The following is a 17741-nucleotide window of genomic DNA, read 5'->3' on the forward strand; positions in this document are numbered from 1 at the left end:
TTAATAAGCCAATTCCTGCATCAGCCTGACCGTCCTGCTCAGAGTGAGCTGCCTGTAGTCACTTAACCTTCAGCCTCCCCTGCCTGCCTGCCAACACCTGGCCTAGAAGGAAAGAGACTCGATGAGAAAACCACTCGCCCCACACACCAAAGAGCCTCCACCATGCAGAGGTGACCCAGGGCAGCTGGAGCCTTCCAGAGTACATGGAACCCTTCTGCTTCAGGACCATGAAGCCTGGGCTGTTGCCATGGAAACAGATGTAGGATGTGCGGTTTCCGGCAGGTGTCCTTCCCTTCCCCTAAAGGCACCCAGAGTTCGTGGGGTATTCTGTGGGTTGTAGGGTTTTCCTAAATGTGTCTCTCATTGAATCTGAATCCAATAATCTCTCCCAACGATAGCAGACCTGGGCACACGGGCATCCTTATGGCAATTGAATAAACCCATGAGTTTTATACCGAGAAAAACCTAGTAAGATAGGGATATTATTTTTTCTCCAGCCTGTTGCTTTGGGATATTTTAATCATTATGGAAAAGTTTCAAGGATAATTCTGTTCACCAAGGTTCACCAATTGTTGAGAATTCTTACAGCTGTTTTATCTCTTTCTATTTTTCACCTCTTTTGGAAGGGAAGGGTACAGAAAGCCAACCACGTGACACTTTGAAACATTTTCACACTTTGCTTCTAAATTCTTTTGAGTGTACATTCTAAGATTAGGTGCATTTTTCTACATAAGCATAAGAAAATCATCACACTTAGGAAATTAAACATAAACACAGTATTATTTAAGATATACCCTTTTTTTAAAAAATATCCCTAGTTGTCCTTTATAGCTTTTAAAAATGTTTGATGTCCTAAGAGATCAAGACTATGTATTCAATGTAGTTATCGCATCTCTTTGTTCCTTTATTCTCCTTTAATCAATAGTAATTCTACAGTCTTTCAAAAATCTTTTATGACAGCTGTCTTTTTCTTTTTCTTTTCTTTTTTTTTCTTTTCTTTCCTTTTTTTTTTTTTTTTTTGGACAGGGAATTGAGTCCAGGGGCATTGCATTGCATCTCTGAGCTATACCCCTATCCTTCTCCTTAATTTTTTTTATTTTAAAGAGGACCTGGCTAAGCTGCTGCGAGTCTTCCTAAGTTGCTGAGGCTGGCCTTGAACCTGTGATCCTCCTGTCTCAGCCTCCCAAGTGCTGGGATTACAGACGCTGACATCGGACATTTTTGAAGGGTTACTGGTTTTGAAGAAAGTACCTAAGTTTGGATTTGACTGTCTCTCCTGTGTAGACTCAGTTAACATGTCTGGGGGCAGGAACATCTACCTGGATGATACAGCTTCATGTTAGAGGCGCACGATGTCTGGGTGTCTCATCTTGTGTTACTGCAGATCACTTGATTAACATATTGTCTGCTGCCCGGGTGCAGACCTGGCATCCCAGCACTTGAGCTATTGAGGCAGGAGGATTGCAGGTTCCAGGCTCGTCTCATACACTCAGTGGAGTCTCTATTCCAAAATAAAATATAAACAGGGCTGAGCGTGTAGCTCAGAGTTAGAACACCCCTGTGCCCAGTCCCCAGCACCCTGGGGGTGGGCAAGGTGAGTGTTGGTGGGAGAGAAGGCCACTCTCCTGTAGCCAACCCATCAGCATGTCGGAAGCAGGGGGCTGCTCCCAGGAAGAGGGCGTGACTTTCCAGGAACTTCCGGAAGTAGGGCAACTGTGAGATTTTAGCAGCCAATAGCTACAGCCTGGTAAAGGGACTCCAGCTGGGGTGACGGTAGCTGCTACGCTTTCCATATTTCACTGATTCGTTCTTTCCCGAGGGTTGTCCCGAATTAAAAGCCAATTTGGCTGAAGGTAGTGGTGCACACTTGTAATCCCAGTATTTGGGAGGCTGAGACAGGAGGCTTGCAGGTTGGAGGCAGCCTCAGCTACTTAGCAAGGCCCTCAACAACCTAGTGAGACAGACCCTGTTTCAAAACTTAAAGAAAAACAGGGGAGGGACCGTGGAGTAGCTCAGAGGTGGAATGCCCCGGGTTCAATCCCCAGCACCAAAAAATAAATACCAGTGCCCTTTCCGTCCTGTAACAACACACTCTTAAGTCTCACGCGGCTGGCCGGATCTAGAAGCCAGCTTAGTCATTCGCAAAGACAAGGTCTAATTGACGGTTGCTCCGTTACGAGGCTCCGTGGATCTTATTTACCATCTCACTGTCTGGGGCCTTTTACTTCAGACTGATGTCATTCGTGGAAACGGGGGCGTCTCAGCATCTTGAGACAATGAGGAGTCGCAGGGAAGGAGGCAAGGCCAGCCTTGTAATCCACCACTCGCGCAAAGCGGTGTGATGTCATGTTAGAGAATTGAGTCCAGGGGCATTGTATCTCTGAGCTTCACCCCAATTTTTCTCCTTAATTTTTTTTCTTTTTCTTTTTTTGGTGATACTGGGGTTCCTGGAAGCCCTTCTACCTCCGGGCTACACTCCCAGACCTATTTTTACATTTTTATTTGGAAACAGGGTCTCCTAAGCCAGTGCGCACAGCTGGCTTCGAACCTGCGCGATCCTCCTGTCTCTGCCTCCCAAGCGCGGGGATGACAAGCGTGCGCCACCACGCCCGGCTCTCCTTAATTTTTTATTTTGAAAGAGGACCTGGCTAAGCTGCTCAGAGTCTTGCTACGTTGCCGAGGCTGTCCAGTTTGGTCTGGGTAAAATATGGCCCAGTGGAAATGGCAGGGAGGAAAGGCTTATTATTATTGTTGTTGTCATTTTGTAGTCCTGGGATCCAGCTGCAGGCTTTGTGTATTCCGGGCAAGCGCCCTACCACTGAGCTGCGGCCCCAGCTCGGAAATATTTCTTCATCTGAACTCTGAGAATTCCTAACTGCATCAGAGCGACCTACTATGCTTCTCTGGGTTCACAGGCAAGCACTTCCTCAGCGAGTCAGGCAGCATCTGTAGCACCCTGATTCCTTACGTGTGCAGCATCTCCAGTCCACCGGGCACCTGTGGAACCTGTGGGGCCAGGTCCTCGGGCCGACACCCACATCTGTGGCTTCACAAACCCCAGCCATTCCCAGGCGGCCTCTTGAGTTTGGCAAACGCTGACCCCAAGCCGCGTCTGTAAACTTGGCTCCACGCTGAGATGTCTCCGGGGACTTCAACAAATCCTGAATCCTGCAATCTCATCCGTTTGATCTGAATGAATTTGGCCATTGACTTAAAAAAAAAAAAAAAAAAAAAAAAAAAAAAAAAAACTTCTCAGGTGATTTTTACGGGCAGCCAGCCGGAATTGAGAATCAGTGGTCTAAAGTTAGCTTACCTTATGCAAAAGGAATTTTAATCCCCGCCTCCTTTAGAAGTGTTTGTTCTTTTAACTGCGGATTTTCACTTCAAGATACCCAGAGGGCCTGGGATGGTTTGCAAAAAGGAGGAACAGCACCTTTTTTTTTTTTTTTTTTTTTTTTTTTTTTGGCACAGAGGCTCCTATCTGGAAATTTGCAGCAGCTTTAAAGGAAAAAGTTTACATACTTGAGAGGAAATAAAAAGATATGCCTTTAATTTCTCTTTGTTGACACAGGGGTTCCCCAGGCTGTCTGGGCCAACCTCAGTCTCTTGAATTCAAGCCATCCTCCTGCCTCAACCTCTTGGGTAGCTAGGACTCCAGTGCACCTCCCACCACACCCGGCCTAACAGATAAATCTTGAGTGGAAACAGGAGGTATTTTATATCTGAAGAAAGTCAGAAAATGTGTGTGTTAGCTAGGCATGGTGGCACATGCTTGTAATCCCAGCATTTGGGAGGCTGAGACAGGAGGATCGTCGCTTGCGGCCAGCCTCAGATATTTAGTGAGGCCCTTTGCAACTCACTGATACCCTGTTTCAAAATAAAGACTAAAAAATAGGGCTGGGGGTGTAGCTTGGAGGTAGAATGTCCCTGGGTGACCCCCAGTACTGGAAAAAAAAAAATGTGTGTGTTGGTCGGACCCTTGGCCGGCTCACGAGCTCGCTCTTGTAATGGAGTCTGCATACATGAACGCCCTCAGCACACACAGCCTGGCATTTCTGTGTTCTTTCCTATATCTTGGGAGTGGAGTAGTCTATCTAGACAATAATAGCATACTTCCTTTTTTTCTCTACTGGGGAGTGAACCTGGGGGGCTCTAAACACTGAGCGAAACACCTCCAGCCCTTTTTAATTTTTTATTTTGAAGCAAAGTCTCACTAAGTTGCCCAGCTTGGTTGGATCACTTCCAGCGTGTGATCCTCCTGCCTCCGCCTCTGAAGTAGCCGGGATTGCAGGCTACTACCTTGATTGCCCGGCTCATACCTTCTTATTAAATCTCCCCAACCATCTCCCATCCCATTCCATCGTCCATCCTCCTCAGTCTTGTAGACTTTATGCACACCACACACTTGCGTTTAGAGGGTTGAAGGCTGTGTGTGCCCAGGCTGAACTCGGGCACGGGCACCATCGGCCCCGGCGCTCTTGCTGGCTGCTCCGGGACCAGGACGTGGTGCTGGCCTGCCTCTTGAGAGCCAGGGAAGGTCAACTCTAATGTGAGGAGAAAAACACCAGTGCTAAGTAGCCTCGGCTGGAATCTCCGTCTTCTCCCTCTGTGTATGGAAGGGCCGTGGGCAACTATGCAGCTGGTCTGAGCCTCCTGGTCCTCTTTTTCGTGATACGGATTGAGCCCAAGGGGCATTCTACCTCTGAGCCACACCCCCAGCCCTTTTTATTTTTTACTTTGAAACAGTTGCAGAGAGTCTGGCTAAGTTGCAGAGACTGGCCTTGAACCTATGATCCTCCTGTCTCAGCCTCCCAAGTACTGAGATTAAAGGTGTGTGCCACCATGCCCGGCCCCTGGCCATCTTTTTAAAAAATTAAGATCATGCCGGCCGTGGTGGCGCACACTTATAATCCCAGCACTTAGGAGGCTGAAACAGGAGGATCGCACAGGTTCGAAGCCAGCCTCAGCTACTTAGTGAGGCTCTCAGCAACTTAGTGAGACCCTGTTTCCAAATAAAATATAAAATAGGTCTGGGAGTATAGCCTGGAGGTAGAGAGCCCTGGGGTTCCACTCCCAGTACCACACACACACACACAAATTAAGATCATTCACCTATGGTTCAGGACTGTGGTGGGGAGTAAATGAGAAAACACCAGGGCCTGGCATAGAGTAGACGCCACGTGTATACCAATGATCCTGCCTTCCTGACCCTCCTTGGGACCCACAAAGCTGGATGAACATCAGGCCACTTTTTAATTTTTTTTAGCTCTGCCATTTCATGACTGTCAACATCTCTGGCAGCCTATCATCTTCTTGGGCCTCAGTCTTCTCCTCTGTAAAATGGACATTAGATGCTCAGTGACGGGGTTAGAATTGGCACCCGAGGGATGTCATGGCTAACACACTGTAAAATCACCCTTCTCAGTGTGTGAGTCATGCAGAGTTGTCAGTGGCTATTCACAAAGGTGCGTCATCACCACCACCCAACACCGGAACACTTCCATCACCCAAAACAAAACCTGGTACCTGTTTGAGGTCACTCCACTCTCCTTTTCCTCCCTCACCTGGCAACCACTAACCCAAGTTCTGCCTGTGGGTTGGCCTATTCTGAGTTTTTCGTGTTAGTGGAATCGTACTACACGTGGCCTCCTGTGCCTGGCTTCTTCCACTAAGCATAGTATTTTCAAGGTTTTGCCATGTGGTAGCATGGGTCAGGAATCCCATTCCTTTTTACAGCTGAATAATATTCCACTGTAAGGATAGACCACATTTGTTTATCTATTCAGCAGCTGATAGACATTTGAGTTGTGGTCACTTGTTGACTGTTATGAATGATGTCAGTATAATTTTCTGGATAACACAGAACCATTTCACTGTGAGGTTTTATTATAAATAATGTTGATGAGCTGGGTGCGGTGGCGCTCGCTTGTGATCCCAGCCTTTGGGAGGCCGAGACAGGAGGATCGCGGTTCGCCGACAGCCTCAGCTACTTAGTGAGGCCTTCCGCAACTCAGTGAGACCCTGTTTCAAAATAAAGAATAAAAAACTGGGGTCAAATGCCTCTGGGTTCCATCCCCAGACCCGCAAAAATAAATAAATAAATAAATAATGTTGATGATAAATATGCTTAGATTTGTAAGAAGAAATAGTGTCCAATCACTTAGGTGTGATATGAATGTAAAGTGTGTTGTGCCTTCAGAGCGGGGCCACATCCATGCTCACGACAGATGCTTCTGAGCGTGAAGACCTCATGGGTACCATTTATGGAATACAGTACTTAGGGTTCCATCTTCAGAGACAGAATGCTCTATGCCCAGAGACATAAAGCACTGTATTGAACTATACAATACTTAGATGCTTAGGACCTTTTGAAAATTGGGTTAAAAAGAGACGGTCGGGTCTGCTGTGCACAAAGCCCTGTCTTTACCATTCGAGCTCTAGAATACATAAAGCACCTGCCTACCCTCAGAGCTTTTAGTCTTGAGTGGGAGATAAGACAAGGTGGTGGCCCCAAGATGGCGCGCCTGCTGCGAGAGGCCCGCCCCGTGGGCTTGTGCGCATGACCTCCCCGTGGGAGAAACTGGCAGCAACCATGCGACCCCTCCTGTTCTGTTTTGTTTTCTTTTTCCCCTCAGCATGGTGAGACTCAAAGACGATGGCTACTCTGAGGAAAAGGATGTGAAGACCTGTCCGCGGGACTCTGGCTACGACAGCCTGTCCAACCGGCTCAGCATCTTGGACCGGCTCCTGCACACGCACCCCATTTGGCTGCAGCTGGGCCTCAGCGAGGAGGAGGCGGCGGAAGTCCTGAAGTCCCAGCCTCCCGGGGTACGGCTCAGAGCCCAGGCTGCTGCTGCCCTAAAGAGAAACCCTTGGACTTGCTTCCAGAAAGTTCTCCCTAGCATGTAGGGAGCGTGGTGCCTGCTGTGGACCTTAGTTCCAATGCAGGGAAACGTTGGAAACCACAGAGGCAGCTCCCAGGAACAGGGTCTTTCAGGGTTGGCCTCTCTGTCTTCGTCTGCTCGGTCGCCATGGTGGGGGACCCTCCCCACAGAGCTCAGCAGGGGAGCAGGGCATCTTTGAGGGTGGAGGACTGCCTGCTGGCCAGGGGCCCTGAGCCAGAACTTTACAAATATAAATAAACTTAGGGCCGGGCGTGGTGGCACATGTTGGTAATCCCGGCATTTGGGAGGCTGAGACAGGAGGATCACGGTTAGCGGCCAGCCTCAGCTACTTAGTGAGGTCCTTTGCAACTCAGTGAGACCCTGTTTCAAAATAAAGAATAAGAAATAGGGCTGAAGGTGTAGCTCAGAGGTAGAATGCCCCTGGGTTCCATCCCTAGTACCACAAATAAAATAAGTAAATGTATAAAAATAAACTTATTTATTCTGGTACTGGGGATGGAACTCAGGGGCATTCTACCTCTAAGCCACGCCCCCAGCTCTATTTTATTTGAAACAGGATCTCACTAGGTTGCTGAGGCTGGCCTCCTGCCTCGGCCTCCCAAGCACTGGGATGAGAGTTCCCTGCTGAACCTGAACTCTTGTGACTAACCTTGACGATGAGGCTGGTTCTGGAGTGCTCGGCTGCTCCTGCTTCTCTCCTTTCATTCTGAGCCTGGGCGCCCTCTAAGCCGTCTAACTCGGGGCTCAGGCTTCCGGCATTCTCTGTTCACGGGCTCATTCTCTTTTTCGAGGTTTTTCCTATGACTCAAAGTCTGATTCGGTTCCTTCAGCTACAGTCTATTATAGATGTTCTTAAAATGAAAAATAAATGATACTCAGGGCTGGGTGTCTCCTGTGTGGTCCAGAACGTCACATCTTGCCCCGTGTGTTTCATTCTTTCATTCTTTTAATTCTTTATAAGAATTTAAAGTAAGTAGCTAGGCATGGTGCTGCACACCCATAGTCTCAGTACTTGGGAAGCTGAGACATCGCAGGTTTGAGGCCAGCCTCGGCAATCTAGTGAAACCCTGTTTCAAAGAAAAACATAAAATAGTGCTGGGGATGTGCCTCAGTGGTGGAACGTCCTTGGGGACGTCCTGGGAACAGGTGGCCACTCTCTGAGCGGCCTGTGCTCCGGCCTAAGAATGTCTGCGTGGAGCCCGGTAGTTCAGCCAAGAAGAAGCCAGGGGCATGAAGAGCAGAGGCCTAGGCTCCGACCCTCGAGATGTTTGCTCAGCGTGCACTTCTCCTCCTTCCACCAGATCTTCCTGGTTCGCAAATCTACCAAAATGCAGAAGAAAGTCCTCTCCCTCCGGCTGCCCTGTGGATTCGGAGCCGCGCTGAAGGAGTTCGCCATCAAGGAGAGCACGTACAGTAAGTGGCCGCCGGATGGTCAGCTTTGGGTGGTGGTGAGGGTCCAGGGTTCGGGGACGGGCGGCCCTGGCCCTGAGCCCTGGCCCTGAGCGGCTAGGCAGGAGACCTCCATGGGAGCCTCGGTTCTCTTATCCGTCCACGGCGTGGTGGCGAGCCCTGGGTGTTGACTCTCGGCGCACGGTTGCTGCTTGACATGGACGGCCGGGAAGGCTGCTTCCTCGTCCTCCCCCGGGTGAGCGGGCGGGGGCTTGGTTGCCGGGTTTGCTGGTGACTAAGCTGCAGGGGAGGCCATGGCAGCGGAGCCCTCCCCGAGACCCAGGGCCAGGGCACATGCCGCACACCCCGTGGATGCGCGACCCGCGAGTGGACCTGTCCCCTGCAGGCGGCAGCTTTTGGTCTGTGAAACGCAGCTCCTCAGAGGCAGAGGCCGGCCCCCAGCGCAGACAGCTGGCTGCGGTTCGAAGACGGAGTGGGGACCGGCTCTGTTGGTTTGTCTGTGCTGTTCTGTGGCTGTGCTCTCCCTTTTGGTCAATGGAAATGTGAAGTGTGAGGAGGCCAAGTTTTAGATAAAAAGGGGAAGACACGCTTCTGAGGCACTGCCAGCCCCCGGGAAAGGAGGGTACGATGCTCTGCGCGCCAAAGGCTTGGCTGCAAAGCCCCAGAGAGGAAAGATGGGGAGCGGTTCTGAGACCAGGATCCTCACGCGTTTCTCCATTCCCAAGTGTACCTCGGATCCTACATTTGTGGAAACTGAAGGTACTGAGGTCAGTTCAGGGGCAGAGATGAGATTATGCCCAGCCGGCGTCCATCATTTTCCTGAGCCAGATGACCTTTACCTGGATCTGAAGAAGAAGCATTTCTGGTCTGTGGAAACCCGGCAGCCTCTGGGGTCTGCTTCCGGTTCAAGTATAAACCCAGAACTCAAAGGCCAAGGATGCCAGGGAATCCTGCTCACCTGAGCAGGCAGAACCTGGAATATAACCCAAGTAGAGGGAGAAGCAAGCGGAGGGCGCATTTCAGACCCACTGTTCCAGAGATCAGGAATTTACATTGAGAACAGTGCCGATGAGTGGATGTTGGCATGGTGATTCTGAGCTGGCTTTCTGAAAGCCGCTGGCCAGGCAGCAACGGTCTCACCGGTTATCGGATTCTTCTCATGGACGAAGTCCATCGTAATGAAGTGGCCCAGCAGCCACTTCCTTTTCCTTCTAGACGCACGGTCAATGTTTATGAAAACTTTCTTGTTCATTGAAGTTGCTGGGCCGGAGACTTTCCCTCCTAACAAGACTCCGTCACTTCCTTAAACCTCTCCAAGTGACTTCGGAGATTGAAGAAGCTCTCTTAGGCAAAGCATTCAGGTGGCCGTAGCTAATTACCAGGACCTGGGACCCGCTGGCACAGCGCCTCCCAGCCAGAGCCTGTCTTCTCTACAGATTGAGGCAGAAGAGGCTTGCCGTAGAGACAGGGAGAGGGCGCTGGAGTACAGCTCAGTGTAGAGCGCTTGCCTGGCGAGGGTGAGGCCCTGGCTTCCATCCTCAGTGCTACGAAAAAAAGAGAGAGAGAGAGATTTTTATCATTATTTCTGGACAACGTGCTTTAATAATACCACTTCATATTTGTATATAGTGCTTTCACATAAAATATTTCATATTTTAAAATTTCGGTTCCCACTGTTACCTTTCTGGAAAACAAGGAAAATACTGTTACTGTCCATTGTATAGATAAGAAAACCAAGACTCAGAGACGTTACTCTACCCAAAACGGGGCCTCCCCTTCTGAACTCATTAGACTGTGGTAACCATGGGTGTTTATTTTTTCTGTGTGTATGTGTGTGGTGTCTGTGATGGTCTATGTGTAGATATGGATATGTTCTGGGGCACCACAGAAATACTAAGCAAAATAATACAAAAGTAGCAAAATAATAAACGTATATTGAGTGTCTGAAGGGGAATAAAATGTGCCTGACTGAGTCAGCCTCCATAACACTGAGTCTAGGAGCAGAGTCTCTGCACAGGTGGTGTGGGGTGGGTGGTGAACGTACGTGTTCCAAGTCCTGCCAATCACCAAACCCTTACAATGGGGCCAGGTGAGAAGACATGCTTTTAGACTCTTTCATACTGAACTGAACCAACAGCTTGTTTCTGGGAGCCTTGACTCCGTCAGCCCCATGCCCCTCTCTCCGTGCCTGTCAACCAAATGTCCCCGGGTTTGACAGGGAGTTGGCCCAGGAGGCCCATGTTCATGGAGACCCATGGGCCAAGGGCGGGCAGTCGGCACCTTGCCCAGTTGATGGCCTCCACCCCTGCCCAACTTTGTGCTTTGAACTTAGAAAAAAAAAATCATTGAGCAACCCCAGTCTGTCCTGGTGTGTTTACCAAGCACCGGGCACGTGCTCCGCGTGAGTCAGGGCCGAGCACCCGCCTGTTTGCAGGCCCACGCCTGGCTGCCCCGCGACCTCCTCGCAGCTGGTTTTGATAAGCCACACAGTAGAGGGCACGGGAGTGCGCCCTGGGCCCGCGCCTGCGCACGAGGGGGCATTTCCCTCCAGATGTGCTCAGGGAACTCAGCCGGTCTAAAATCTCTCTTTTCCAGCGTTTTCTCTGGACGGCTCAGGAATCAGTTTTGCAGATTTATTCCGGCTCATTGCCTTCTACTGCGTCAGCAGGTAAGGCCCTGCGCCCCGAGGACCTTAAGGATATGCCGGGCACGTGCGACGTCACCAGCTTGGGTTTCTCCACTCCGGCCGGGAGGAGGGATCCGGGAAACTGACCGCCATTCATGGTCAGAGGGAGGACTGGCTGTTTAAATAAAACGTTCACCCGGTTGGTTCATGCACCGGCTTAAGATGGAAACAGCTACACGGTCCCTCCGGATGGACATTTTCAGTAATTATTTCTTCAAGCTGCTCCCTAGGACCTATCAAGCAGGAAATACACCCGCACGCGTGCACACACACACGTTCACATGACACATAACACACACACACACACACACACACACACACACACACAGGAACACACACAGGAACATATGGGACACATCTGTAACATTTAAAGGTCCCTGGTAATGTTTTTGAAGACGCTCAGAGAGCGGAATCCGTGCTGCAAAGGTGCGTTCTTTTTCAACCAGCTCATCAGTCGTGCAGATCGTTTCTGCTGCCAGTTGAGGGCCCGTGTCTTTTTTCATAATCAAAGCTACCATCTAGGTCCCTGTGAAATTAAGCTCCAAATCCGGGTGCTACTCACTTTCCAGATGTTGTGAGCTGTAGAAGGCTTTCTATTACTGTCATCATTATTATTGGTAGAAGCGGGGATTAAACCCAGAGACGTTCTACCTCTGCGCTACATCCCCAGCCCTTTATTTTTTTTGTTTTGAAGCAGGGTCTCACTAGGTTGCTGAGGGTCTGGCTAAATTGCTGAGGCTGGCCTCAAACCTGCGATCCCCTGTCTCTGCCTCCCACGTATGGGATCACAGGTGTGCGCCCACATGCTTGGCTTCTTTTTACCTTATTTTGAAACAGGGTCTCATTAAGTTGCGGCATGCCAGCCTCAAACTTATGATCCTACTGCCTCCGCCTCCTAATGCAGGGATCGTGGGCACGCGCCACTGAGCCCAGCAGAATTCTTAGTACGATTATTAATTTTCTTTTCCTTTTACAAAAAAACAGCTTTCCACATCAAGTGTTCTCTCAGCGATTAACACACGGAGCCCGCAGGGAATGGTACTGCCTGTCCTGTGGGGCGGCGCTCAGTGTGGCTTCTGTGTGGCTCTGTTTGCCCTTTGTAGCGGATGCTGGAGACTAGGAAATAGGTCTCCACAGTCAGTGTCCTAACGCTCACCGGGTGAAGCTGAGGAGTTCATTTGGGCCGGCTTCTTTGACTCTGCTTTAAAGATTACGTTAGTCCTTGACGCCCAAGTTAGACGAGCTTCTCCCTGTTCACTGTACCCCTTCAAGAGACAGGCTCTAACTAAACTCTCTGGGCCAGCGCAAGCTACACAGTCCACGGCCTGAGGAAGAGTTGGCATTTTCACAGGGAGAACCCGGGATTGCTCTCCAGCAGGAAGAAAACGAGAGCTTCCTCTGGACTTAGACCAGTGACCTCTGGAGCCCCTTCCAAGAGGATGTCACCTGCTTACCATGAGTGGCCACGGTCCCTTGGGTCTTTGTGAAGAAATGTGCTAGTCAGAGTGGTGGCATACACCTGTAATCCCAGGATTTTTGAGGCTGAGAGAGGAGGACCACATGTTTGAGTCCAGCCTCGACAACTTAGCGAGACTCTGCAGAAGGCCCCCGAGTTCAATCCCCAGTACAAGAAAAAAAGTGTCGACCCATAAAACGGATGCAAAAGAACATCCCCAGGCACACACCCACCCTCCCCAGCCCCGCCCTGCCGCCTCCTTACCCACCGCCACCGCCATCCCCAAGGAATTACGCCAGGTCTGATCTAAAGCTAACCAGGCCGGAGGAGAATGGGTCAGTGCTAACATGTCAGGCAGAGGTGGAGTTGGCCGATGTTTACTCTTCAGAGTTTGCCTTTTGGTAATTGTCATTGGGAAAGAGACTTATACCCACAAAACAATACTTGGCCGGCGCACAGAAAAGATACCATCTCTGCCCTCTGCACTCGTAACAGACTGGAGCACCTGCTGTCCAGGACTGTCTGATAATTAAAGGATGTAAAGCGTATGAAGGCCCTTTTTAAACTACAAAGCACGACGCCCACGTAAGGCACTCGCAGAAATAGCCTGACGTTGACCTTTTGCAACCAGAGGGGCCTGAGATTAATTTTCTTATTTTCAAAATGAAAAGGTTCTTCCTTTCTTCCTTTCTTTCTCGGCAGGAGGGATTGAAGCCGGGAGCATTCGATCTCCGAGCTGCATCCCCAGCTCTTTTTGTTTTTATTTTGAAACATGGGTCTCGCTAAGTTGTTGACGGTCTTGCTAAGGTGCCAAGGCTGGCCTCAAACCCACAACCCTCCTGTCCAAATTTCCCAAATCCTGGGATGACAGGCGGGCATTGCTGCATGCAGCTACTTGCTTTTTTGATGCTTGTTTCTCTTTTAATGTTAAACATCTGTGTCCTTGAAAATCAGTTGTTGATGTGACCCAGTTTTACAAAAAAGAAAAAAAAATGTTGTTTTGTTGTTATTGTTATTGTTGTTCTGAGGATTTAACCCAGAGGCGTTCTTCCAAGCTATGCCTACAGTCCTTTTTATTTTTTATTTTTGAATAAGTTTCTGAGGCTGGCCTCAAACCTGTGATCCTCCTGTCTCAGCCTCCCAAGTACTGGCACTGCAGACATGCACCAGTGTTCCTCGTTTACCACAATATTGTGCGACCTTTTGGTGGTTCACTATGCATAACTGCTTTCAGCTGGGCTTGGTGGCTCACGCTCTTAATCCCAGTACTTGGGAAACTGAGACAGGATTGCAGTTCTTGGATAGCCTCAGCTACTTAGGCACTTTGCAATCAGAGACCGTTTCTTTTTTTTTAATTTTTTTTTTTTTTTTGTGGTACAGATTCCTGGAAGCCCTTCTACCTCCGGGCTACACTCCCAGACCTATTTTTACATTTTTATTTGGAAACAGGGTCTCCTAAGCCAGCACGCGTGGCTGGCTTCAAACCTGCGCCATCCTCCTGTCTCTGCCTCCCAAGCGCGGGGATTACAAGCGTGCGCCACCACGCCCGGCGAGATCCTGTTTCAAAATAAAGAATTAAAAATGGACTTGGGGGGTGTAGCTTGGAGGTAGAATGTCCCTAGGTTTCATCCCCAGTGCTGAAAAAAATTTTATATATATATATATATATATATATATATATATATATATATATATATATATTTATTTTTTTTTTCAAGTAGGGAACATGACTGGATTATCCACAGAACAGGTCCAGTATGCACTGGACAGAGAATTCCTGGATCAGGAAGGGCAGGGTTTGCCCCGTCTGGAGTCCTGCTGAGAACACAGAGAGTGCCTGCAGTTGGCCGCCAATGCCCGGTAGCTCCCTGTCACTGGGGAGCAATCAGCTTAGTGTGGAGAACTGCTGTGAGAGTTCATTGTGCAGCAGAGTCACCTGGAGCTTTGTCAGTGTGCCGAATCCGACTGCGGGGGCTGGGCAGTGCCCGAGACCCTGTTAACCAGCGAGCTCTCGGGTGTGAGATCACCGCCGCTGGTCCTCCGTGGGGAGACGCGGAGAGCGATCGGAGGTGTTCGGTCGCAGTGCAGGGCCCTACCGTCACACTTTCTAACCCTCATGGCAGCCTGTAGATTAGGATCCTGAGGACTCTGAGCCTCAGGGAGAATAGGCACTGGCTGAAATTGTTCCAAATGAGCAGGCGTGGGATTTGAACCCAGGCCCGCAGTGATGCGAACGCCTATGCTTTGCCACTATACTCAGCCAGCCACACAGACTTGGGGGTCCAACACAGCTGGACTCTGACCCCCACTTCACCTCCATGCACCCTGTGGGGTATGCCAAGGACCACACCTCTCTGTGTCATTGTATGGTCATGACTACAGGATGGAACATGGTGACCTTTGGGCCCCGCTGTAATTAGTCCCTTCCTCTTTAAAAATACAACATGAACCAGGCATGGTAGCACACAACTCTCATCCGAGCTGCTTAGGAATCTGAGACAGGAGGATTGCAAGTTTGAGGTCTGCCTGGGCAATTTGACAAGATCCTCAAAATTAAAAGAAAAAAAAAAAAAACGCTGGTCTGCAGGTCTGAGGTAAAGTACTCACAAAAACACAGAAAGAAAAACAACATATATAGCAAATATTTAAAAATGAGTCTAGACCACATATGTGTTAGAACTCTTGGGCAAAACACACCTAAGATAATGGCTTTATCTGTTACGCAATCTTTGCAATCGGAGCCTTCAAACCAGGTGCAGCGGCACACACCTGAAATCCCAGCTCCTCGGAAGGCGGAGGCAGGAAGGCCCCAAGTTCAAGACCAGACTGGGTTACTTAGCAAGATTCTGTCTCAAAGCAAAATAAGTCAAAAGGGCTGGGATGTAGCTCAGTGGTAGACTGCTTGGTATAAGGTCCCAATTTCAATTCTCAGCACTACACACACACACAGTTAAACATGGGGACACTTCCTTCGAGCCTAACCTTAGTGTGTGTGTGTGTGTGTGTGTGCGCGCGCGCGCGTGTAGACATTGGGATGCTCCCTGGCTGGCCTGGTGGGAGAGGACTCATGTGCAACATCTAATTTTCTAGTAGATGAAAGCCCACAAACTATTCATTAACAAATAGTAGGTGTGGCTTCCTGTCACATGTCATTAAGAAAAACCTAAACCAGTCAAGTGATGTTTAAACTCTAGGCGTTCCACTTAACCAGATAAAAGTGTAAAATAAAAACCCAGCCGTACAAGCAGGAAACCTTGGTAGTAAGAAGTTCTGGCTCCATTTATCTCCATTTGAGATCATGATCCGGCCCAGCAGCCTGCCAGGTCTGATCTGCCCCCCGGTGGTCCCTGCTTCCTCTCCAGCAGATACGGACAGGCGGGGGTCCTTGGAAGCAGGAGGTGGCCTGGGGTTGACAGCCCAGGAAAGAGCACCCGCCTGCCTTCCCTGTCTTCTTGTGAACGGCCTGGAGGAGTCCGGGTGATTCTATGAAATGTCAAAATATCCATGTTTTGTTCTTCTCGCTGGTTTTACAACTTTGTTATTCCTTGGCAACGGCTGCTAGGGTTCCAGGACTAGCCGGTCATCCAGATTTAATCTGGTCCACGATGGAATGTTGCCTCATCTTACTGCAAACAACAGGCCATTCGGTATAGGACCGCCATAAATAGAAACTTGAAGGTCTTCTGTGCTGACAAAATACAGGCAGAAGCCGCAAGTCCTGGCCCTCGATAAGTCCATGTTGGCCACAGTGGCCTTCATACATGCCAGGCTCTCTCCCAGCGCAGGGCCTTTGTACCTGCTCCCCCCTCTGCTGAGAATATTCTTCCCTTATCAGGTAGCTGCCGGCCACGTACAGATCTTCAAACACCATCTGTTTCCGGACATTTAATCGGTCAACTCTTGCCTTTGTTCTTTTTTTATTTGTAATAAGTTTTTTTTGGTAATTCCACCTACACTCCCAGCCTCATTTTTATTTTTTATTTTGAGACAGATCTCTGTTTCAAAGTTTCTGAGGGTCTTACTAAGTTGCTAAAGGTTCTATTAGGTTGATAAGGGTCTTTCTCAGTTGCTGGCCTTGAACCTGCAATCCTCCTGTCTCAGCCTCCCTAGTACTGGGGTTGCGGGCACGCACCACCACGCCCGGCTCTCACTCTTTATTCTCATTTTGCGTGTAACTGTTATGCATAGCATGTGTCCCCTTCTACATATCCGTTTGCTGTCTACATATCCGTTTGCTGTCTGTTGGTGCCCACTGGAACGAGTGCCATGCTGGCATAGATGTGCGTCTTTTGTCCCCAGCCCTCAACAGTGACTTGTGCCCTAGATTGTCGTAAACATTTGTCGAACCAATGACCCACTCCTTCTTTGTAAAACCAATCCACCAGCAAGAAAACTATGAATACCTTTCCCAGTAAGTAACCATTGTCATTGAATGTTCATTCCCTTTGTGTGTTCAGAAACCACTTTCTCCCTGTCCACATCAAGCTACGTGTGTGCTCAGCCCGTGGGGATTCGCCGGTGTTTAGGGCATGCCCCCAAGTCTTAAGTATGGACATGAAGGAATCTTTATTACATCTGCCTTTGCCCTCTCCGAGAGCCCAGTACATTTGCGTCTGAGGACTTGGAGCCCTGCTATGGCAGGACTCTGGCATCAGTTTGGCTCCCCACTCTTGGCCTGTGCTCTTCGATGGCTGTTTTTGCCCATTGGTGCATGGCACCGTGTTGCTTGTGCCATTTTTGACACGAGATGCCTTAGATTTGCCTTCAAAGCATGAACCAGGTGCCCACGGCGTGTACCAGCGGGGAAGCTGGCAGAATGCAGAATATCTAGTCCTGCCCAGACCTCTTGAACCAGCATGTGCCGTGTGTGATGTAACAAGACCCCTGAAAGCTCATGTGCACCTTAAAGTTAGAGAAAGAAAGACCTGCCTTAAAACTCAGAAGCACCAGGCATGATGGGACATGCCTGTAATCCCAGTACTGAGGAGGCTGAGACAGGAGGATCGCAAGTTCAAGGATAGCTTCAGCACATAGACTCTCAGGAACCTAGCAAAAACAAAAAGTAAAAAGGGGTGGGGGTGTTGCTCGGAGGTAAAATAGCTCTGGGTTCAATACCCAGTAACACACACACACACACACACACACACACACGGAAAAAGTTTTGTCTTCAACATACAAAGGACACAGTGTGGGTTGTTTTTGCAAATGTCACGAGTTGAACCGGGTATGGTGGTCCACACTTGTAATTCCAGCACTTGGGAGGCTGAGACATGAGGATTGCGGT

At 49.4% G+C, this 17741-nt stretch overlaps 1 protein-coding gene across 2 annotated transcripts in view; it reads left to right on the forward strand.

Moving 5' to 3' along the window:
- RIN2 (Ras and Rab interactor 2) overlaps nt 1-17741 on the forward strand; it is a gene marked incomplete at its 3' end in the record, with an annotated part of 87637 nt that overhangs the window by 43864 nt on the left and 26032 nt on the right. For both annotated transcript variants that reach the window (XM_080716805.1, XM_080716806.1), the window contains exons 4-6: nt 6636-6828; nt 8207-8318; nt 10911-10983. In XM_080716805.1, the coding sequence (XP_080572931.1) occupies nt 6636-6828; nt 8207-8318; nt 10911-10983 (378 nt within the window). The remainder of the gene's footprint in view (nt 1-6635; nt 6829-8206; nt 8319-10910; nt 10984-17741) is intronic.

Source organism: Muscardinus avellanarius (assembly GCF_963383645.1).
Source record: "Muscardinus avellanarius genome assembly, chromosome: 19".
Taxonomy (NCBI): Eukaryota; Metazoa; Chordata; class Mammalia; order Rodentia; family Gliridae; genus Muscardinus; species Muscardinus avellanarius.